General features: G+C 38.6%; 1 protein-coding gene across 1 annotated transcript in view; it reads left to right on the top strand.

Annotated features, from left to right (window-relative positions):
- The first annotated feature begins 1,807 nt into the window (after positions 1–1,807).
- CTSD (cathepsin D) overlaps positions 1,808–25,063 on the top strand; it is a 28,241-nt gene continuing 4,985 nt past the window's right edge. Inside the window, exons 1-6 of the mRNA XM_063289330.1 lie at positions 1,808–1,976; positions 5,609–5,765; positions 18,479–18,602; positions 22,262–22,380; positions 23,662–23,861; positions 24,695–24,817. Coding sequence (XP_063145400.1) covers positions 1,915–1,976; positions 5,609–5,765; positions 18,479–18,602; positions 22,262–22,380; positions 23,662–23,861; positions 24,695–24,817 — 785 coding nt within the window. The 5' untranslated portion in view covers positions 1,808–1,914. The remainder of the gene's footprint in view (positions 1,977–5,608; positions 5,766–18,478; positions 18,603–22,261; positions 22,381–23,661; positions 23,862–24,694; positions 24,818–25,063) is intronic.

Genomic DNA, 25,063 nt, shown 5'->3' with positions numbered 1-25,063 from the left:
TTCTATTATTCACTTTCCAATCTCTGTTTAGGGGGAACTTTCAAATGACAGCAGAAGGGACTAGCAGCAAATCAAAGCAGCAGAATGGCAGCAGAGGGGAGGGGATGTGCTCATATCTTCCTGAAATGCCCATAAGCAACTCTGTGATCATACCCAGTACTGGCTACCTCACCTTGAGGATGTCCTTGGGCAGTGTTAGAATAAGAAGAAAAATACTACTTAAATTCTAGAACAGCTAATCACAACTTAACACAGTCTGAGTCATGGGCTGAGAACAAGATGAAGGCAATAAGAAAGAGGCTAAAATAAAGAGATTGTGTTGTTGTTGTTTATTCGTTTAGTCGCTTCCGACTCTTCGTGACTTCATGGACCAGCCCACGCCAGAGCTTCCTGTCGGTCAAAAAGAGATTGTGTACCCTAGATAATCACCAGAGTTATTTACGGTATCCAGTAAAATGCAACTCTTTGCCTTCTAAGCAGATACAATTGAGCAGAAAGATCTTTTGAAAGGAAAAATGTTGAACCTGCCCTAAATTGTTGCAATGGTCTATGGGCTAGCAAGTACTTATCTCAATTCAGGGACAATGCTGTCACAGCAAGCTGTATTCATCTTCCACAGCTGAAATGGCATGTTAGCACTACTGTTGTCAAGTACTCTACTTGAAGTTACAACAAGTGTAAATAATGTGACTACAGCCAGCACTGAAAAACAGCTGCAAACAATTTGACCTTCCTATTAATCATAATTCACCAGTTCAGGAAAGACTCATTTTAAGAGTCCTGTATGATTCTACAGCAGCTTGCTTCAAATGGCGGCTCTCCTTATCTTTTCTGACATTGCTGAAAATAATTGAGGGAAATTATAAAGTGGCGGGTCAGTTGATTGGAGCTACTTTTAGTAGAGTCACTAGCAAGGGTGTTCATACCAGGGCTGCAAACCTCCAGATGCAGAGAAGACGCCTGATCTGGTAGCCCACACCCAGCATACTGTCAGATAAGCAACTAAGTCCTCCAAAGGAGAAAGGCACCTGGCAGATGGTATGTTTACCAGGCTCCCCTCATACCTGGAACTGTCCCTGCTCATCTTCGTTATTATCTGATTCATCCTAGGAACTAAACCAGTGTTTTTCTGCTGGCTAGGGAATTCTGGGAGTTGAAGTCCAGACGTCTTAAAGTTGCCAAGTTTGAGAAATCTAACTCAGTGAGACCATACGGCTGAGGAAGAGGAGAAAGCTGCAGCTCCGAGAAGGTTCTCAGGAAAACTTGCCAGATGCCCCCAGGTGCTGAGAAGTGCTGCTCTCCGTATGATCCGAGCACCAGAGAGAACTCAAACCCACTTTAGGGCTCCTGTTCCTGACTCATGGCCAGTGATGAAAGAACTCCTTCCTTCCCCAACACCTGGCTGGTTGGAGTAACCAACAAGCACAAGTTATAACAATATGGGGAAATATACGTGCAAGTCAACGTGTAATAGCACGAGTGAAGGAAGTACATTCAGAATGGCAAAACGATAACCCCAAATAGGCCACTTTAAAAGGACTCGTTTCTCGCTAAACGGGTTTGTGCTGGTCCCTGAGTCAGAGGGTACCATGTTTCAGCATGGGCCGTGCCTCACACAGATTTCCCCTCAGCACCCACCCAGCCGGTTGCTCCGAGGAGATGTACGGGCACGCTCAGCTCTCCGCTGCCTCAGCCTTTCCTCCGGGGTGTGAGACCAGCGAGAGGGTTAAAGCCAGCCCCGCCTCCTTCCCGATCACATGCTCCGGAGTTGCAATGTGAAGATCGGTCAGCTGATAAAGCAGTCACGCGGTTGGATTGCTCAGTCATTTCGTCTCGGAGGGTACAAGTATAAACACATCGGGGGGTTGCCGTGTCGCTTGCAGTATATCCTGATTTAGCGCGATCGCTGCTATAATGGGGCTTCGCGATTTAATATTGCTCGCCTCCCTGGTGGCTGCGTGTTCGTCGCTGATCAGGTGAGGATCGGCTTTCTCTTGGTGATAAAGGTTCCCTGAGCGGGAGGGTTGTGCGGGATGGGAATCTTGCAAACAGACTGGGGAGCTTAAAACAACCAACCCAGCCCGCATCTTTCAAGGCACGGTCTTCATGTTGTGCTACAGGGCACTGTTGAGCCTCTTCTGGATCCTTCCATTCCTCTTAGAAGGAGTGCCTAAAAACAGCTGGCATGTTTTAACTGTTGCCGACCCTTTGGCATCGATGTGACTGGATTTGGAAGAGCTTGATCGCATCCTCTAGATTAGATGCGCTCTCAAAGAAGTAAAAAGTTCCCCCGCCGCAAGCGGGCTTAAAATGTAAAGAATTTGTTTGAAAGGAAACTGGGCTGCGGGAGAGTATCGTCTGGAATCAGTGGATGGTCTTCCTTGCTGCTGATTTCTTTTAAAACTGTACCCCCGTTTCTGAAAATTCTGATCAGCTTTCAATATGCCTGATCCAAGCTTAAAGATATTAAGGAAACTTCCCCAGGAACTCGTTTAACCATAAGTGAACCTTCACCCCATGGTCTTGTGATGGCAAGGAACAGAAGACCAGCCTGTCTGGAGGGCACCAGGTTGCAGAAGTTGGCTCTAATTTTTAAAAAAGCAAGCAAAACACTTGGTTATGTTAATATTCAGAGCAAGCTGTTAATGATGTCCACAGAATGCAGGTTCTTTCTGTAGTTTCTGTTGCCCTTTCTCTGCTCCATTTTATGGCCTTTGAGAACCTGGCTGTCACCCTCCTGATTCATGCATCCATGCACTTTTCTTGTCAGTGTTATGGACACGGATTGCTTTACTTTTTCCTAGGATGTTTTCTTCAACTTTCCAGTCTACCCAACAGCCCCAGGATTCTAAGGTGGTCCCCTGCCCAAATACCAACCAGGCCTGATTCTGCTTAGCTTTTGAGATCAGCCAAAGTTGGCTAGGTACTATAATCTAATACATTAATTTTTCTGTTGGTACTTGGGGATGGCAAGGGAAATTTGCCCACTATATTCTTACTCACTTGTTCAGTCACTTTCAAGTCTTTGTGATCTGATGAACATCATTTCTGTAGGATTGACTGGTTTAAGGGTGAAAAAGAATGCAACCTTGAATTGCATAAAACAGTTAAAATAAGGACTCTTGCCTCTCATTTTTGGGAGAAAGAACTTAACTTTTGAGCAGAGAGTAATTTAGTTCATCAGAAACATGCAGGAGGAACATTCCAAGTGAATAGTGCAAGTCCTCTAGTAGTTGCCTTTTACAGATTGGATCTGTAAAAATAAGTATTTCATCTTAAAAACACATTTCTAGGCACAACTACTACAAAATACTCAGTATTTTCCTCCTCTTGTATGTATAAAAACAGGAGGATATGTAACACATCAGACAACCCCTATTAGAGATGGCATACTCTAAAAGCTGACACAATCATTTTAGTGGTAATATCCTGACTGTAGAAAATACCACCTATGTGTATGGTAGTGTTCAACTTCAGATCTGTTCTAACCAGAGTTATAGCTTTCACTGTCGTCTCACCATGTAATACTAAATGATAGTCATATATAAATGGAGTGCAGAGGAAGCTGAATTGTATTTTGAGATGGTTTTATTATACCCTTTTGAAGTGGATGTGGTAAGAGCCCATTCTATTTGGTGTTTGTCATTTCATCTCTTATCTAGAGATCCACAGTAGTCAGTTTTATCTCTACCTCAGTGCCTATCTCTGGATACTCAGCCAGATATCTGTTCCTAGCCTTCAATTTCCATGCATTACAGAAGGTCCCCTACTAGATGCTAAATGAGCTAGTCTTGCTGGTGAGATGAATGGTTATATGACTGTGCTCAAATATTCCATGAAGCTAACACTTCAGGTTGTACCTTAAGTGCAGAATTATTTCTTAGAGTGTATGAGTGAGGACTGTTTTACCCTAATTCTGCAGATGTGGGTTGCGAAGTTAACATCATGGTTAAGTTCTTTTAGGCACCTCCATTGGTGGCAGAGGTCACCCTGAGCACAGTCTATAACTCTTCATTGCTGTCTGCATTAGAAAAATATCTGTGTCACTGGTATGTTTCTTATGGTGACTGCTTATTTCTTTTACTTTTAAGTTAATGTTACTTTTTAGCATGATACGTGACTGCAGGCTGATGTGGCATTCCGAAAATGAGATAACCATTCTCATTTGAGATAACTGAACTTTTAGAACCCTAACAACATTATTATAATGTGGTTAAATGTCATAGAGTATTTGAGTGAAACACTGAAGCTGAAAACTTATTTGTTCTGTGATTAGCAGAGGCATCCAGTGTGATGATTCAAATGTTTTCTTAATTCTAATAAGAACGAACCCAACATCCTTATTTGAATAACTGAGCAGTTCTTTATGACCAGTCAGATACCCACCATTAGTACTGGTTGGGGAAGAAAGGCCCTGTTCTTCTTTCCCCAAAGTCTCTGATATGCCTGGACAATTGGCTGCTTCCAAAAAGAAGCATAGTGAGATGATGGTGATAGTATCCACTTCTCAGAATCTTCTGCCACATGCTAGAGAATGGGATAGCATGGATAAAGGGCCCAGTTGAAGGCAACATATAATGGCTGGCTGCCAATACCACATAAAGTTTGTGGACCTGATTTCAAAAGGCAGGGCCATCAGGACTCACTGACACTAATGGAAAACCGGTAGGATTAAACTTGGTAATTAAAGCTGCAGTCTGATTCATATATACATGAGATTAAGTGCCATTGAACTAAGTGGACATAACATAACTTCATCAAGTTTGAACAAAGATTGACTACAGAATGAATACCTAAAGCTACTTCCAGTTAGGCCTGAACCTCTTTCATTGATGAAGGAGCATGTCTGCATTTTAAAATGTGAATGAGTGCTTCCTAACTAACGATCTATTTTTCCCTCTTTCCCGACACCCATAAACACAGCTTGATTTCTTGTGCCTTTTGAATGATGTTCCTGTTAGACGTGTTGGTAATTCTTGCTGGTTTGATATGGTAGTAACAGTATAAGATAATATAGGGCTGATTTTGATACAATGTTTAACCATGACATGAAATAGAAATTATATGGTCAGGAGATGCCTTTTGCTTTTTGGATAATGCATGTTTTGATGTTTCAGAGATTTATCCTTCTAAATAATGTTTTAACATTAAAGTGATACTTAACATATGAAAGATATCAGTCAAAATATTATGTAATTAGAAGTAACATAGGAAGCTTCCAGAGGTTAGCCTTTTAGCAAATACAGGTTAATAAAAGGGAGCAATGAAGCTTTGAAACCCTGATCGGTAGGGAGGTTCCCATAAAATGGTGCCAGATTTACTGCAGGGTAAACTAGCAAGGCCCCATTAACTTCACAAGATCCATGCAGTAAATCCTGGTGGAGAATGGATACTACAGAATATCTGATGCTTTATGGTTAGGTTTAGATCAAAAAAGAAAGCTATTGCTTTGAAGCCGCTTAAAAACATCTTTTGTGATGTGAATGTTACACGGTTACACATGGCCTTATGTTGATTCTTGCTGATAGAACTGCAGGAGAAAGAGGATATCAGGAAAAATTGTAGCTAATGTGTGTTTCTTTTTTTTAAAAAAATTTCTCCTGAACAGAATCCCTCTGAAGAAATTCCCTTCCATGCGTAGCATCTACAATGAGTATGGGACCAATATCCAAGACTTGAATGAGTTGGGACAAATGCTGAAGTATAAATTTGGGGGTCCTGGTGCAGAAATCCCTACCCCAGAGGCTCTGAAGAATTACATGGATGTAAGTATGGTGGCAGTTTCCTTGTCTTTTATTGGCTTTATAAGTTTTTCTCCAGCTGTGAGAAGAATCTTTGTGATATTGCAGTAAATGAGGCTAGGCAAATTAATGGACAGTACAAATCTATCAACAGCTACCAGTATTAAGAATTGTACACTAACTCCTGAATCACAGACAGCATACTTCAAATACCAGTAGTTAAAGAGCAATGGTAGAAGAGGATTATTGATTTTTTCAGCTTCCTAGGTACAACTGATTGGCCACTGTGTGACACGGAATGCTGAATTAATGAGTCTTAAGGCTTATGCAGCCCAGCTATTGTGCTTCCATTGCATAGCTGTCTGCACTGATTAAATTATCTGCACTTCTGTTTGAGAGCATCCAGAAGTTAGTGTTTCATAGCTCATGCCACACATGTTCAGCTTCATTCCTTTAGGCAAACTTGGAATGTGGCCCATCCACCCTGCTATCCCATAAATCTCAAAGTGTGTCACTTCCTTGTGAAAAATATTCCCACAGAACATTTTGGGCCAGGCTACTTTTCTGAAAAACTTACATGTTTTTCATGATTTGCTTTAGGCCAAAGAAGCTATTGAAATAAATGTGTAGGAGAGGTATGAATAGATATGGAGTCCTGTGTTTTTGACATTCTGGAATCAAAATCTATTCACTCAAAAGATAATTCAATTGAAAAGGGAACTGATGCAGTGAAATGGCTAAAGTTAATAATGAGAGAAAACTGGGCCAAAAGTATAACTCCTAGTGTAAATTTCCTGTGTAAAATCTTTCTCTTATTCTCTGTATGTCATTTCGGCATAACTGCAATGATTTCTACTTGATCAGGAAAGCAAGGGTTTATAAAGTATGTGCACTTAAATTTTCTTAACACAGACAACAGCTGGAATTCTACTTTCCTTCTTGATGGAAAATAGGCAGACAGTCATTGGCATTTGGACATTGTACCTTGAATATTGTAACTCATTGGCAAATTCTCCCCAGGTTGCAAAGAAAGTAGCACTAGTGATGTTTTAGTCCTGGTCACTGTTTCTCAAGATTAAAAGGAGTATATTTGCTCTCCCTGTTTCTGTCTGTTCAGAGTTAGAATATGCTGAACACTTGGCTGGTTAGCATCAGTTAGGAAACTTCAGCAATTTAGTTCCATTATGGAGCCAGTTTATCAAGCTTTTGCAGAAGAGCAGGTTCCTAACTTTTGTGCATAAATAAAACCAGATGTATGTATGTATTTATTTTTATCAATTTTTATCACTGCCCATCTCCGTCCCAAGGAATTATTAATTACCATACTATGAAAATGGCATTGTATCAAGCCATTAAAACAGATCTCTGTCTGATGAAAAAATATAGTAACCAGTGGAGAAAGTAATCAGAATATAAGGTTTGAATTAATAATATATATTTATAATAATTCAGGATAGATATTTATGTTTTGCAAAGTGGAATTAACGATTTCCAACCAATTGGAATCTTTTGCTTTGAAATATGCAACATTAAAAAAAAACTTGACTGCTTCAAGCAGTAAATGGTATCTTTATAGTTTTGACTTTTTAAAAAAGAATACACACTTCTAATTGTAACTTGTAATAATTATATGATTGGTAAAAGTAGCAATTCCAGGCATGCCTGTTGTTTCATTATAATGGGGTTCTTGCATGAATCACAGTTTGAAACCTTCCATATCCCAGGTTGCTATTAACAGTGTGCTTTCTTGGAGCAAGTCCCAGTGAAGTCGTCAGGATTTGCTTGGAGGAAACATAATTAGAATCAAGTTGCTGGTGTATCCGGGTCACCCATACCTTTTCTTCAAAAATCCATATGGTGACTAGATGGAAGCAAAGAAATTCAGAAAGCTGATAACCTTTGGCTGCTGTCTAGTGGTCATCCAGATTTTTTCAGTCTGGATATAGTAGGTCTAGATACATATCTGGTACTTCTGCCTTTTCAACTCTGAAATTCTATATACACCTGGGATTAGTTTAATTGAACTTGGCTCTTAACTTTTAACGTGTCATTTCCAGGTAGTAATTCTTGGTTTTCCATCATCCAGTTCCCATGCCTGCCCTCCCACTTGATTGACTGATTGATTGATTTGTCATATTTATTTACCTCCCATCTCCTGTTTTCAATTCTGTATAATGCAGACCATTGTTTTCTCTCAGTGATCTCTTGCTAGAGTGGGAGCTGCTACAGTGAGAGTCCTTGTGAAACTGCAGTAATGCTGGAACAGCCAGGTTGTATGCTGAAATCAAATACTGTTCCAAACTAGCATCACCTAATGTGAGAAAGGGTTGTATTGCGGATTCTTTCCATTAAAATCCATGGAAGTTCTTGTGTAGTATAGGCAGGTGCCGTTATGGTTTCCACATCATAGCATTTAAAGAAATCAATCATTCCTGGTCTGGAAGACTAAGGCACTAAAGTTGATGGCTACAGGTGAAGATCATTCTTCATTATGCTTGAGTTAATAATACCCTGAAGCTCAGGGTTGGGTGTTGAGAGATTTTATTTTTAAATCCATATTCTACACCTTTCTCCATGGGAATCTGTCTTAATCTGTCTACGTCTGTCTCAGTGTCTGGTAACTTAGCTGATGTCAATCTTTTACAGACAAAATTTGAAGCTCAAAATTCTCATTCCCATGCCAAGTAAGTTTGCTCAGCTTATGCCCTGCCCTTGTATAAGCATAATCTCAATTTTAAGTTGTTACCATTTTCCTGGTGATCTTGCTGCTGCTTCTGAGGTGCCTGCCTACCTTCTATGACTGTTAAATAGAGACTGCCACTTACTTGATCTGGATTTTCAAGCAAAGCATATGTATTGCAGTGAGGTTGATGAGGTTCCTCTTCCTTTTGAAAGTACTAAATATTCCCTTGAGGAATCCCCAAGTGGATGCTTCTCTCTAGAGAGAAGCAATGGTGTGTTGGGAGAATGGATGAGTAGCTGCAGATGTGGCTGGAACCCAGGAAAAAAAAAGTGTCTGTGCCACCCCCCCCCCCCCCCAGTCATCTGTTACAGATCTAAATGGTCCATATCTCAGGTCTTGGGAGAGTTGAGTATCTTATCAAACATATACATTTCTTCTCTGGTGATTTATCATTTTGTTTGCCAATCCCAAGTGAGCTCTACAAGAATGGTACGGAATTGTTTAATCAAGCTCTACTTGTGATGTTGAAATGTACCAAGTAAAATTGCTCAATATGTTGCTGCTCCATTTTTTTTTCCCTTTAAGAAAAACTTAACTGGTCTTTGGCTTGGATGGAGAGAAGGGGGTGGCTTATTAAAACACATCTGGCAACTATACACAATGCAAGTGTTTACTGAAGACCTTGTTGAGGTGATAGCTTTCCAGATTTGGGCAGGCAAACCATGGTTTGGATGATTTTCAGACATAAATATGCCTATACCAGTGTTCTGAAGCATATCCTCACAATCTGCTTTTGTAAACGTATAGGCCAGCCCATAATGCTTTTAGATAATTGAGTTGACAGCTGTGAAGTTAATTGGGATGAATGCCATTGTAAGGGTGAAGGGAATGTCAGCCTAAACTGATCTATCTGGCACTCTTTCTGTGATATTTAGGTAGAAATAAAGGGCATCAAAGCCTCATGGCAACTATATTCTCATATGTTGAAAATCTCATGCTGCTGTTATTTGCATATGGCAAAATAGCTTACTCATGCTTACTCATGCATATGGCAAAATAGCTTACAAGGCCATGTTAAAACCTCTCATAACCTAAGGTGCTAAACAGGTTACCTGTTCATACTCCTTTTTCTCTCATATTGTCAATTATGTTTCTATAAAACTTGTACCAACATGCTCTTCAGCTGGTAGTTATACTTGATTTACAAGAATGGAATTGGCTGTTCTTCAGACACATGTGGATCTGTATAGGACTCTAAGGGATTTGGATCTGTCTCCCCCTCCCGCCCCCGCCAACCAAATCTGGAGACTGTCAAAATCCACATGTACTTGACAGTGCAAATAGATTTCTAGGTATCTTCATGCCCCCATTGGTAAGACCTCTAGCTTATTCATGCATCTGGTAGATGGAGATTTTAGAGAGAATAGGAGGCATGAACACATAGGCCTGATCAGGAACCATTCTGCTTGTTTCTCTTTTTTTTTTTCTTCAGTTTGTTACCTGCCATTCAAGCCCTAAGGCCTCCAAGATAATTGACAGAGCCATATTTAAAAAACCAAATGATATGAAGCAAAAGACTGTCAAAAATACTTAAATTTGATCAGGGGTTCAAATCATCCAGACAACTTCCTATGAATAAAATTACAAAATAAACTGCACCAGGAATTGCCTGGTTTTGAAATTGTTGTGAGGATGCTGAAATTCCTGACACCATTATATTTCGGGAACTTCCCAGGCAATTAGGAGAAATGGGTTTGATGCTGAGATTTTTGCTTTGTGTTGCATTTTTCTCAAGTGTTTCTGTTGAAAGGAAATCCACAATTCTGTACCTTTCAAGTCCTACAGTGAAATACCTCTAATGGAGTGATTATGTTTGAGAGTATTGTGGGATGAGTATAAGTATTATCCTGGTTGCTTACTTTATTATTTTATTTTATTTTATTTTTATTTTTGCCTGCATGTGCTTCTCTAGGCATAGCAAACATTGCTTTTTACATAATATCTTGTGCACTGAAGCAAATACATGATGTTTGAGGCTCAGTATTCACCTGTCAGCTTTCCCAGATAGACCAGACAGGAAACACGACTAGATGAGCTAATTCTACCCTATTGTAAGGCTACATTAACAGAATCTTGCAAGTCAGGAAGTACAAATCTCCCGCTGTCTCCTTTACAGCCTGAGAAGTTAGGGAGGGTCCCTTCTGAGCCTCTTGCTCCTCCCGTTGTGCAGCTGTGGGCTTTGTCCTCTCTTATCTGACCGTTTCCTAGGCAGCATCTCTTAACCCAGTTTCTCATGGCCTTTCTCGCATACCATTACATCCCCTCTGCTTTGATGTGGCCTTTAGGCCTACATGTACATGATATAGTCTCTGTGTGTTCCAGATTCTCCTCAGCTTGCCATCAGGTTCAAAAGAATGCCTTGTGCTTAGGCTACGGGACAAGTTGCTCTTAGCATTATTAGTTTGCCTCTGTGAATTAGCCACACCTATCCTGACACCATGCCATCAAAGCTTTCCCCTTCCCCTTGGCAATCCTTTGGTGAGCAAACACACAGTATCCTCTGAAAATGCCAAATGTGCCTATTTTTCAAGCATAGAAATTGCAGAACAGGCTGGCTTTGCTCTTACTACATGCAGAAAAACAACTCTGAAAGCCAAGACAAGGAGAGCTTGCTAAGTTGTTCTCTGTAGACCTTACCCTTGCTTTCCTGAAGAGTGGCAAACGTGATCTTAAGTGCACTAAATAATTATGTGCTGTTTAAAAACCAACCCTTCTCCAAAAAAGCATTTTTCCCTGTTTACCACACCCGACAAGCTAATCATATGAAGTATGAATTGAAAAAATAATGTGTGTACCTATCGAACAATTCTCTTTAACTATACTGACACAGTTCCTTTTTTGCTGAAGTGGTTTCAATCACCTAGTTAAAAATGTCTGCATTTTTTAATTGATTGGAAAAGTGTAGACACGCTTAAAACAGTCTTTTTAGTATTTACTAGGCCTATCCTTCTCCATTGTATGCTCAAGGCTCTATGCTTCTTAATTTTTCATTTTTTAAATAATTTCAAGCTAACCTACAAAGAAAAATACAAAAATATAAAATAGCATTCAAGGATCAACAGAACCCCACAGTTGATAAGTACAGGATTTTAAAAAGTGGGGTTTGGAAATTGTTATAAAAGGAACAATTCCAAAACCTTTAGCTATATTGCTCAAAAGCTTTGTCCCTTTGTTGAAAAAGAATTAATGCAGATTTTAACATAGATTGGCAATACATTGTTGCAAATCCAGGGGTAGGGTTCTCCTTCCAGTGTTGTATAATTTTAGCTAACTCCCATGTCGTCTTGATATTTGATAAATTCCAAATAATGGGGATATAACCATGAATGAATGAATGAATGAATGAATGAATGAATGAGTCTGTCTGTGTGTGTATGTATATGTATATCAACCATGTCTGATTCTCGGAGACTGCCTGGATAAGTCTTTGCAGTTTTCTTGGCAAGGTCTTTCAGAAGTGGTTTCCCATTGCCTCCTTCCTTGTGTGTGTGTTTGTGTGTGTGTGTGTGTGTGTGAGAGAGAGAGATTTTGAGTTAAAGCAAGAACATCTTTATCTGCCTGAACATCTATTAAAAACTTAACTTAAAAGCTTTACTGCCCTATATAAACCTAGCCTAAGACAGGTGTCTATTAATCAGGGTCTCCATATTTATCAAGGAAATAGATTTATAGTTTGAACACATAGTAGAATCTTTGCCTGACCTGGGAATAACAGTGATTGCTTCATTATAACAAAATAGAATGGATTGATTTGAAAAAGTTGAACTATAAGCCTCCAACAAAATAGGAGACAAAAACCTATTTATACCAGTCAACTCCAAAACCATCAGGACCATGAGTCTTCTACAGTTTCATAGATTTAATTGTAATGATGATTTCTTGAAGCAAGTTCTGAGCATGTGGTATATCCACCTTCTGTTTTAAATAAAATCCATCATACCTGTTGATGAAGAATATTATATAATTTAGAATTAAATAAAAAATGCATGGATTAATGAATCTCATATCTGCTCTCCTTCTCCCATTTGTATCCTAAATAAATGGTACAATATGACATTGCTTAACTCATTTAGAAGCTAATATCTTACTGACTTGCTCCATGTTCCAAATGCAATTGCTTTGTGCTGAGTAATCAAAACTCTGTTTTAGAAGTCTAAGAACTTGTTAAGTTTGCATTTAGCAGAGACCAAAGATCTTTAGCAGACCAGGGATGGGTGAGGTGTATAATACCATCCCAGTACTCTAGTCTAAAAGTTTAATTTTAATCGTTTCTTTGTATATGAACCATATGTATAAATGCTTTAGTCATATCCTATACCAAAGACAGTGATACAACCAATTTCCTATGAATATGAAAAAACAATAGCATTTCTGTTTCATTTCCTTAATAGAATAATATTCAGTAAATAATATTGAAGGACTACTTCATGAATGTATGTACATTTTCCCTGAGTAAATCAATATTATAGCATGGCCTGGAATAATGATTACATATATATTATTTATTTTATTTACTTGGTGGTACTTGAACAATATATGACATGAGAAAGTATATATCACCCGGTAGCACTTATACCACATGCACTTTATGGAGGCTTGGATTAGAATCCCTTTCTTGGTTTTATCTGCTCATGGAACCAGAAGAGCAAACCAGAAACAGCTGGGTTCCTTTATCCTTCAGTGGTAAATTCCAGTGTATCTCTTTATAAGCTAGTGCTCTCCAGATGTTTTGAAGTCTGTCAGCCCTATAGGTCTAAAACTACGTTTACTGGAATACTTTTAGTAACAGAATCTTGTAAGTCTGAATGTGCTTCTCCCCCCCCTTATCTTTGTGTGACCTAGGGAGGGGCTTATCTGAGGCATTTTCTCAAGTCACTTTCTTGTTCTGGATTCAGGCCCCTCTTATCTGACCATTGTCTTGCTAATCACTCTTCCTCCTGTCCTTCAAGGATGTTCTCTATGCCATCTATAAGTCGCTTCACCCACACCAGCATGATATTTGGCCTTTCTCTTATCTATAAAACAGTTGCCTTTTAATCGTGAGGCAACACATGATAATACATATATGGTAATGAAAATTGGGGGGAAAAGTGGATTGTTCAGCCCCATATTATGATGCAGAAAGTTTCCACATAGCCTTCCAAGGGACATAGCTTTCCATGGGTTTTTTTCTTCATTTTCTTAAACCATGATGGCTATTTCAGAGAGAAGCTTTGCTGAACATCCAATTCGGCAGACTTTCAGTGAGAGCTCAGACCTCAACAATATGAATATTTTGATAAATGTATTAGATATTTTATTAATGGATTATGTGCCTTTGAAAGTTTCCTGGGACACTGTTTGAATTTGGTGCCCTTTGGATAGGTGTAATGCCCCTTTGCCAACCTTCAATAAAGAATTTAACAAGTACTCTTCCATTCTGTAGGCATTCCCACTACTTCCATTTCATCATGAGCACCAAATACTATTTATTTAATTAATTAATTCATGCTCTGCCTGACTCATATAGACTCTGGGTGGTTCACAAAGAAAACACCCCCCCCCAAAAAAAATAATGCAACAGTAAAGACAAAAAAGCAAAAAACATGGCAAAGCTGGTCAACAATGAAAACATACGCACACTACTCAGAAGGGGCTTCAACCACCCTATCCAACAGCCTGGGTGCAGAGCCAGGTCATCAAGGCCCTCTGAAACAGGAATGGGAGCCACCTCATTCTTGGGGGGGAGTCCTCATTCCAAAGGGCAGGCACTGCAACAGAGAAAGCATGCTTCTAGTGTCCCAATAGATGGCTTTGTTTAATTGAAGGAACCCAGAGCGAGCTAACCTCTCTGGCTGGGCAGATGCTATGGGAGATAGAAGTTCCTCAGGTAACCAGGCCCTATGCCATGTAGGGCTTTATAGGTAGCAACCAACCCCTTAATTGCATACTTATGTAGACAAATGACATAATCTACCCACAACTAGATAGTAAACCCCAGTTTTACAGAAATACACACAATATTTTTTTTAAAAACCCAAATATGGAAGTTCAAAGAACAGTGAAATGAGGACTGAGTAAGGGAATGAAAACCTGAGATGAGGAGGATCACAGATGGAATGAAGTAGTTGAAATCCTGATTAAAAGTATTCCACATTTCCCATAGATCCTTGTCTACTCCCTTCTGCAATGATATCCTTAGAACAGCAGTGATTTAAGTAAGTCATGATGAATAACTGTAGTCCCTTTTTTACAGGTACATGTAATTGGCACCTAATTTCACTTTAAGTTTCATGACTAAAGAAAGGTGAGAAATAAATATGCAATTTTTGTGTGTGATTTCACATGTATCACTTTTTGGAAGATTGATAGTGATACTCCCACCAAAGGCAAGTGAAGTAAATTTCATGTGAATGGTGATAATAATTGCAGTTCCTCACAGCTCCTAATTTCATGACCATATGTAACACAGTGAAACTTCACTATGGTTGAATATGGTACCCTCCATCCCTAGACATCTTGGACATAAGATTTTGAATTATTAGATGCATAAATGCCACTCTTCTCCATAAAATATATTTCCTTTGCCAGTTTCCAGAGTACTCAACAGATGTGTCGCTATCCCGGTGAATAATTGCATTATGGTGTTGTACCTCTGCTTCTGTAATTCTTTGGTGGATCTATAGTTTGAGGCCAAAAATATTGCTTCTGGCAGTCCCTTTGCCCTTGTCACAATGGCTGGACAGGAATAATGAATCTTGTCTCCAGCGGTCCCAACTGTATGCTTATGAAAAGAGGGAGCAGTAACACTGCATGAGATTTTCTCACTCTGGCAGGCATAGCATGGGGAATGCATCTGTCAGGGTCGCTTGGTTCTTTGAATCCTGTTGGAATTTAGCATTGTGCATAGCAATTCATAAAGAGCCTGGGAGGACTCCTTTTAAGTGGTGCAGCTGATTGTCTACATATGGGACTTCATTAGGAAAGGCAGTGTTGGCTTCTCCTTTTGGAACTGTAATAAGATTCCTTCAAAATTACAGTCCATTTAGTTCCTAAAGCCAGGCACACCTGTAGCTATTCTGGTATATCATTACACAATGGCATTATTTTGATTTAGTTAACTTAGGTAACCCAGCACAACACTAGTGAGTTAAAATAAATTCAATTAGTCAATTAAAACAAAATAAAGCATCACTGGTGCCAACCTCAGTTAATCACTCATGACCCATCTTTCTCTAAATTAAAAGTTTTGTGATAGGAAATTCTCAAATTTGTAAAGACTTGCCTACTAAAAAATGGCCAAAGAGGAAGTAAATGTGACATGTTTTTTTCTTGGCTGATGCAAATCTTTCCTCTGAAGCTGTTGAAAAACTGCTGTAATTGCTAAATAACTAACTTTAGCAATCTTGCTGAAGCTGTTTGAAAATGTTCTTGTCTCAGCCACACCCAGCCCACCCCCACAGTTGTTCACATGGGCAAAAATACTATAATGAGGCTTTCACAATCAATTATGCTTAGTCAACATTTGATAAAGAACCTGCAGTGCCAGAACATGCTAGAAATGTCATCTGGGAAAGATGACTGACATTCGTATTTGGGAAAATGATTTTCAAATGTTGGCTTGCTTATCGGGTGCATTTCTGTAGCGGTACACATTCAAAGGAACTTTGAATGTGCCTTTGAAAGTTTCCCAGGACACTGTTAATATTGCCTAACCAAAACAAAGCAGAATAAAAACCCAGTTTGATTTTATTTCTTTACATGTTTAACAGCTTCATAACATAGTTTTATTCCACAGGGATGGGCAGAACTGTTTGAAAGGAAAACGAGTATTTCAGGACACGCGTGGGTGCACACATAACACCAGTCAATGATTCTTTAAACCAAATTTGCATCTTTCCCTGAAGTCCACTAAGCTATCCCTGAAAGTGACCATCCAGTCTCTGTTGAAAGCCTCTAGCAAGGCTCCACCACTGCCTTAGGTAGATGGTTCCATTGCTTATCAGCTCTAACTTAGAGGCAGTTCTTGCTGATATTCAACCTAAAGATGTTTTCTTTAATTTCAGCCTCTTAGGCCTTGTCCTCCTCTCACTTTCAAAGAATACAGCTCTATGTGCCCCTTCCTGCACCGCCCATCTCCCCCCGCCCAGAGTCCCTCTCTTGGGGGAGATGGGCGGTAACAAAATTTGAATAATAAAATAGAATAAAATGTGGCAGACTGTTAGATATCTGTGGACCACTACCATTTCTCTGCTTAGTCTTTTCTTCTTCATGCTTAGCAGCTTTACATGTTATTTTTGGCAAAAAGCCTCTGTAGCCCAATATCTACTGGAAATTTGTTTCATGTGGTAATGAAGTCTGATGGCTATCAGCAGGCTACAGGATGGTTATCATAATTAGAACATAAAGATCAGGCAGATCGAAATGGAAACAGGCAGCTGCTTAAAAATATCTGGTCTTTAGGCCCATTTAAACACTATATTGAAAATGGCTCTGTAGAAAATTGACAGTCAGTACATCAGCATATGTGATACATGTATTAGCCACTGAAGTCTATATGCTCTGCTGTTTCTAACCTCTCTCAAGGGACACCCCCCCCCCCAAAAAAATCTGGAACATGCTATAGTAACCCAAAACCAAGGTTACCAATTATCCTTCGTTACAGTTTTTTGATCAACTGTGTTAAAGAAATCTGCACAAAAATGCCTACATTAATAGAAATTCATGCTCCAAATGGGCCAACGTTTACTGGATGCATAAATTTGTGTAGTTCTTTTGGTGCAAACTTTTAAAAACAAAGCTAGAAATGAATGTAGAGACAGTTCAAAAGTTGTGGATAGCAAAGCTTGGCCACTCCTACCAAGTAGTCCTTGCAAACGGCTGTAACTTCTTTATTTTGTATAATAATACCCAGGTGTATGCTCACAAAGAGTCATTTTCTCAGGGGAAAGGAGACCTTTCCATATTGAATGTTGGCCAAACAGTGAGATTAGGTTTCCTGTTGGCTGTGCCAATCACTATTTGAGGCAGTCAGTAGTAAATATACATTTGCTAAGAAATTAGGGAGAGTTAGAAAGAAATCAAGCAGCACAGTTTTGTATGGAAGTTTGTTATATGATAATTCTGAACATGGAAATGTTGGGATAAAAAGTAAAGTTCTTAAGCAGGATGTAAAGTGTGTTATAAAGCAGTATCTAATTTGAGGGGTAAGAGAGCTGAATAAGAAAAAACAACGAAGGGAGAAGCTCAAGATCTTACTCTTTCCTGAAAAAACCCAAATCATTGCAAAATATGCTATGATTCAGTATTTGAAGTGAAGGCTGTTGAAGCAATGAGTTAAGGCTTCTTTAGTCTACTTGTTACAAATATTGCTGGTTTATCTGGTAGCGTCCTCTATATCTTGCCATTCCTACATTCTCTTGTGTACTCTTGGTGGCCAAGAAGCAGAACAAGCTGAATTTTTTATAGATGACATATGATTATTTCATGGTGGCTGGAATTGTTGACAGTAAGATTTGCTTTTCTTTTCTTCCACATAAATGAATGGTAACAATTCATTCGAGGATGGGGGGAATAGATTGCTGCTGCTATTATATCCCATCTTTATTTTGTACAACTCAAGGTGTGTACATAATGCTGCTTCTACATAAAATATTAGAAAACATTTGTGAAGTTTCTTGATTCTGGATGTTTCACATTATCTAAGACCTTCCCATTGTGGCATCCTAATGATGGGTATTCTTGTCCTATCACTGTACCCTTTTTCTTATAAATCATAATAACAGAACTCAAAGATTTTTTTTACTTTACTGGTCATTTCCAGGCCTGATTATTGTTGGAGTGTCCTGACATTCATATATTCTCTGAAATAATGAGCACTGTAGTTAGCAGTATGGCTGAATGAAGATGGGGCATATTTTGCATCTATATAGACTTGAATAATAGCTTGGAGTGGTCTTCTTTCTCACTTGAGGAACTCTTACTTATTGTCCTTGCACATCATTTTGTTTTTCAGGCACAGTATTATGGGGAGATAGGCATTGGGACTCCACCACAGAAGTTTACAGTAGTCTTTGACACTGGGTCATCAAACCTCTGGGTGCCATCTGTTCACTGTCACCTGCTGGATATTGCCTGCTGTAAGTATCCATTCTTGTATATGTAAAACCTCATAGTTGGCTGATTTGTATAAGACCGTCCCATACAATTATAAATTGTATCTGTAAATTGCAACCACATAGGATGACATTCTTGGAAAATTTCTCGTTGGTTGTAACACAGTTGTCTATATACTCTTGTCTATATACTGCTTCTCAATCCAGCTACTGAACCTCTGCTGATTCCCAGCTAAGTACCCATCTACTTTATAAAATTGAGGGAGTCTTCAGATGGAATGAATTTCCTACACAAACTGCTTTCTTGGGCTATATCCAACATTATGCAATGGATTTACATATACTCATCTGGAGTTCTTCTGTTCTTTTCAGCTGTACTCTCTTGAGTGTCCTCCAGTTCTATTCCAGGCTGTTGGTCAACCCACTGGAAAAGATTTGGAGGAGAATATTAGGGGGGTGGGGATATGTTATCTTCTGGCAAAATGACATTGGATAAACCCCATATGCTCCAACCAGAATGGACTCAACCCACTAGATCTTGAGGGAGAAGCTGTTGTAGTCCCATGCTTCCAAGAAGTGGCCAAGGCTAGAAGGCATTGCTTTTCGGTAGTGATACTAATACTCTGGAATAGCTTCTCTATGGAGATCAGATTCAACTCCTCCCTGCTGGTTTCCAGGAAACCACTGAAGATAGAATTAAATTTGGAAGACATTCTCTTAACAAGCATTATACTATCATTTATTTTCTATTTTTATTTTTGTTCATTACTCTGTCTTTGTTGGCGGTTTATGAAGTCATTGTTTTAATCTATTGTGGATGTTTTAATTGTTGTATTGTGTGCTCTGTAAGCCACTGAGAATCATCAGATTGCAGCAGGCTATAAGGGTGACAGATAAATAAGTTCTATATATGGGCCATCAAATATTGCATGCGTTTATCTGTTTGCTATATGGATATGTGGTAGGAGGCCTTGAAGGGCTGTAACATAGATGAAAAACACAACTAATGCCATGTTTAATGTACATTGAAAACTATGTAATCCTTTATAGAAATGAAGTGCACTTTAGGAGAAAATCTGTATGAACTGAACCTAAAATCACATTTTCTAACATTTTTACTATTTAATATTCTCAATATTCTAATTTTTCTCACCTTAACTGTCTTTAAGTGATAAATAGAAACACAGATTTGGACAATATTATTTACCTATTCATTGACCATATGCTTCATTTTGTAATACTTTAATCTTCTGTGCAGTATTTGTGCTGTTTCCAGTTTGATTCTTACTCCCTGTCATGTGATAATATGAACCTACAGATACAACTGCCCTTTGCAGCTGTCACATGATTTTGGGAAAATATACAGCTGCTTTCAAGAATTGCAATCTACACCCCCCACCCCCATCCCACGTGCACCTTTTTTCCAACTGAATCCACAACATTGCACAACCCTAGGCCAGATATGCTTGTATATATTTCAGCTAAGAAATAGAAATTTCCATAAGATAAATTTAAAACTTGTACATACCACCTAATTCTAAATAAATTATTAGGCTGGATGACCTAGGATGCTGCAGTATTAGATTCCTGCACTGGGCAAGGGACTGGAATAAATTATCTCCATGATCCCTTCTAACTTGTATAGTCAATGATTTATAATTTGGCACCATGCTGGCTGAGGATGATGAGAGTTTAAATGCCAATACATCTGGAGACTAAGAAAGGCTGACTTTGAGCTTTATACATGTACTGCTTTTTACTTCAGTTTCTAGAGTTTGTACAGCTTTTCAACAATGTGATGCCTGATTTGATTGTTTTGTCTTTTCTCTGAAAACTGATAGTTGTAACTATCTTATGTCTCTTAAATTCACTGAAGTGTGTTTCCTAATTCCTGAAATAAATGGAGCACTTTTTGCTTGTGATGAGCTTCTGAAGCATATCCATACACCACTAGAGATCACAATGAACACATCTTTCAAACTCTTCTGTGCAAACCCCCTCCCAACCCTATTGGATTAAAAAGATGAGAGTTACAACACACAAAATGAAGCCAGTGCACCCTTCTAAATTAACAAGATGATTAAAAATGTAGATTAAAGAGAAATTATCTTTCGTATTTATAGCTTCAGGTTTAAGCATTGCAGTATGATTCTATATTCTCTTTTAAAGTTCCAAGCATGATGAATCTGTAATATAACTCTACCTTCATTGCACTGGGCTAAAGATAGCTGAAGATCGTTTGAAGGGAAGGTTCAATTTGTGCTAAGCATGATTAAATAATTTTGATTTAGACTAAAGGACTAAATAGGACTAAAAAAAAGTGAATAACATGGGAGATAAATGCTGCCAAATTATTTCCAGTTCTCTTTAAAAAATATGAGTCCTGTATGCATATTCTACTTTCTCAAATGTTGGAGATGCTTGAAAAAATATCTGCCATGTTACTTGATTCTCAGACTGCCCTTTTCAAACCCAATTTAGCAGCCAAATCGGATTTCTCCATTTAATTTCTTATATCTTAGGGGAGCTTTAAAAAGTAGTCTCTGCTAATGATTCCAAGTAAAAAGCTGTATTCTGGTAGTCATTTGCCCTACTCAAAAAATCTTGATTCAAGAGTACTATATATGAAACTTGTCAGATGATATTTATCAGCAGATAGCACTTGAAAAGGGCAGAGCTACTTCAGGTATAAACTCATAAATGTTGAATCACACAAGGAGTATAGAGGAATATAAAGGCCACCTTTCTCCTCTGAAGTTATTTCTATTTAAGTGATCTTCTTTATGAATAAAGAAGGCATGAATAAAGCAGTGCATGAATTTAGTAAAGAATATGGCTCTGATACATATTTTTAAGGCAAATAATACTTGTAGTTATTCTCCTTTATTTAGGATGTTGCAGAAGAGCTATAACTACGCAGATTAATAATGGGTGGGGTATATTAAAATTATAATTTTTAATAGTTCCTTAGTTTCTAATATTGCACATGGAATATTTTGTATGCCTTTCTCCAGTGTTTTAAAATAACAGTTCAATCCTTCAGAACAACTTTTGAAAAGCAGATAAAATGAGCCATAGAGATATGTAACTGCTTTGGGTAGGTGGTGGTGGTGGTTTATGATGCAGTTAGGGAAAAAGCATTCATGTCTTTCCTCTGCTTTTTTCCATCACAAGTTTGAATCAGTACTCAGAATTCTAGACAGAATTCAAAAAAGTACATCTCTTTATCAGGTCTTAAATCCTGTGAGCCAAAATGCAGTTCTTTCCCTTTGTGTCTGTTGAAACGTAGAAAGCAAATTTAAAAGTGTTAAAAGAACTAAGTACAGGTAGTCCTCGCTTAACAACGATAACTGGGTCTGGAAATTCTGCTACTAAGAGATGCAGTCATAAAATGTGATGTCACATGACCACACTGCTTAGCGATAGCATTCCATTTGCCGTCGTTAAGTGAATCCAGGGACATTGTTAAGCACGATGTCACTTGGTCACCATTTGTGAACTCCTGCCGGCTTCCCCGTTGACTTTGCTTGTTGGAAACCAGCAGTGAAGGTCTCAAATGGCAATCCTGTGACCATGGGATGCTGCAATGTCATAATTGCGTATTTAGAACATAGAGTCAATAGAAATGTGTTCATGAATTCCATGCATGTGGTTGTCTTACAGTCCTTATGTTCTTTCTGCAGTGTTGCATTGTAAATATGATTCTTCAAAATCCAGCACATATGTCAAAAATGGTACAGATTTTGCCATCCATTATGGTACTGGAAGCCTTTCAGGATATCTGAGCCAAGATACTGTAACGGTTAGTACATTGACAGCATTTCATTATCTAAGTCACAAAAGGCTCCAATTCTTTAGCCAAAATACTCCCCCCTCCCCCCGTATTAACTTCACTTCATTGTGGTTCTGAGAAAATATAGAAATATTTGAAAGAGTGCATAAATAATCACATGATTGTGTCTCCTTATTATAAAAGGTAAGTGTTTACTTAAGGACTTAGCCAAGGGGGAAAAAAACCTACCCCAAACAAGCAAATCATAAGAGACTATTCAAACCTTTTGGAAGGGAGAAGTTAACATTTTTTCCATTTCCTCTTATCATAAGAAATGAACTTAAACTTCCTTACAAGTTTGGTTTATTTTTCCCTAGATTCTGCCACTGCACTTTTAGTCATCTATAACAGAAAAAGCAAGTAAAGGGATGAAGACTTTTGGATTAAAAGAACGCTTTTCAAGTAAACGTGTAGATCTTTCCTGCAAAATATAGATCATTTGTCTCACAGCCATGGGACTATGGTTCCAAGCTATTGCCTTGTTCATAATTTTATTATGTATATGTTCTGCTTTTTCATCATTTTTAATAATCTAACGTGAGGTCATTTTGTTGTACCTCCTTTGGAAAAGAGAGCAGGAATTTTCACTCGATAGATTGAAAGTCCCAATTCTTAGAATTCAAAAATTTAAAACGTAAGTCTTTAAGAAAAGAGGAATAACAGACTTTAGTGACTAGAAATCATGGATTAAATAAATAGTTAGCTTCTTCTGCCCTGTACATTTCCTTGCTTGTGCTCTGTTTCCTAATCCTGGTAATATTCTTCATGTTTTTCCTTTTCTGTATAATCTTTCTTCCTTTACCTTTACTGTATTGGATTTTAATTTTGCCAAAATATGAAGCTTTTTTCATCCATAATCAATAACTTATGTAGCCAATTATTTATCTGATTCCTTGCGAAAAACCTTATTTCAAACTATTACAGACTTCAATGAAGTAATATGAATTATTTGGCTGGTGAATAATCTGTGGCTTCTAAGTTTGGCTGAACTACAGTTCCCAGCAACAAATTTAGCAGCATAGCCATCCAGTTCAACTACCTTTATTTGAAGGAAGTGGCTAAGTTAAGATGATACAGTCATTCTACATAGAGTGCAAAACACTAAAGCAATCCATTTAGGAATTTCTGGGTATTTGTGTCTTGCTTGCTGTATATCATACGGTGTTCACTGAAGAGTATCAAGTGAATATTACCATTTCCAGGTATAGTTTAAACACGTATTTTGAGTTCTTCCTGTTTTTTTCCTCTTAGATTGGTGACCTGTGTGTCAAGAATCAGCTGTTTGGTGAAGCTACCAGGCAGCCTGGCATCACTTTTATTGCTGCGAAGTTTGATGGCATTCTCGGCATGGCATTCCCCAAGATATCTGTGGATAAAGTAGTACCTTTCTTTGATAATGTAATGGAACAGGGATTGTTGGAGAAGAACCTATTTTCCTTTTATCTAAACAGGTGAGGCTCAGACTGGTAGACTGAAATCTTACTGTCTAATTTTATGTCTGTCCTTGCTATATTGCCAGCTTTTAGAGCATAATGGCCAGAGGGCCACCCATTTTCAAAGCAATAGCCTTATTGTCTTTATATATAGATCAAGATATTCCTAGGACACCATGCCCATTTTAGTTACAGTTTTAAACAAGGGGTGTCATGAGTAAGGATGGCGAGCAGGGGGCTCCCATCCAGACTGTCAAGCGCATGCGTAGCACTGAGGAATTGGTGAGCCATTCCAAGAGACACAGATCGGGCCCGCCTTAGCCTTTGGGGTTTATATGTCTGGGTTTTTCCCACGCTTCTTCAGTTTGTTAGGATTCCTGTTATGTACTAGCAATAAAACATTAGAGACCAGTTCCTTGTCTCAGCATGTTTCCTGGCTGTTAGGACAAGGGGATGGCACTACAAAGATGCAGAATTTGAACTTTTTGAAGACTCTTGAACTATATCAGGCCAGACACTTAGTAATATAAACAATAACAGATCTATTGCCCAAGCAGATATCTCTTGTCTTTGAAACAAGTTCAGCTGAATTCAGTTTGGACTTACTAGTGACAGTTGTTAGGATCGCAGAGTAGTTGATATCCTTGAAAAACACGCAAGATATATTTGAATTATGTTGCTTTTCTAGGATTCCATGAAAGTTTGTCAAATCCTACGTGATCTGTAAACCTTTTGGTCTTTATTTGTGCTCTTTATTCTTCATTGTTCTTGTAAATTCAGTATAGTGGCTCAGGCTACCTCCTTGTTTGTACTGATTTTTTCTTTCTGTGCTTGTGTATTGTCTCTTCAAGGGATCCAAAAGCACAAACTGGAGGGGAATTGCTTTTTGGTGGAACAGATCCCCAGTATTATACTGGAGACTTCAGTTGGGTGAACGTAACTCGTAAAGCTTATTGGCAGGTCCACATGGATAAGTAAGTTCTCTTTGCTTTGGTTAAACAAACATCTACAGCCAGTTCTGCAACTAGGGTCCGTGTCACCCGGGGCAGACATGGATTCCGCGCCCATTTTGGAGCCCCCCCAGTGTGGCGCCCAGGGCACATGCCCCACTTGCACCACCCCCACCCCCGGTTTGTTGCCCTGTCTACAGCTTACTAGCATATAGGGTTGTTTTTTTTAATCTGTTCAATTGTGTCCAATTCTTGGAGACTGCCTAGACA

The sequence above is a fragment of the Candoia aspera genome, chromosome 1 (genome assembly GCF_035149785.1).
Source record: "Candoia aspera isolate rCanAsp1 chromosome 1, rCanAsp1.hap2, whole genome shotgun sequence".
Lineage (NCBI taxonomy): Eukaryota > Metazoa > Chordata > Lepidosauria > Squamata > Boidae > Candoia > Candoia aspera.
This window is presented reverse-complemented; position numbering and strand designations above follow the sequence as displayed.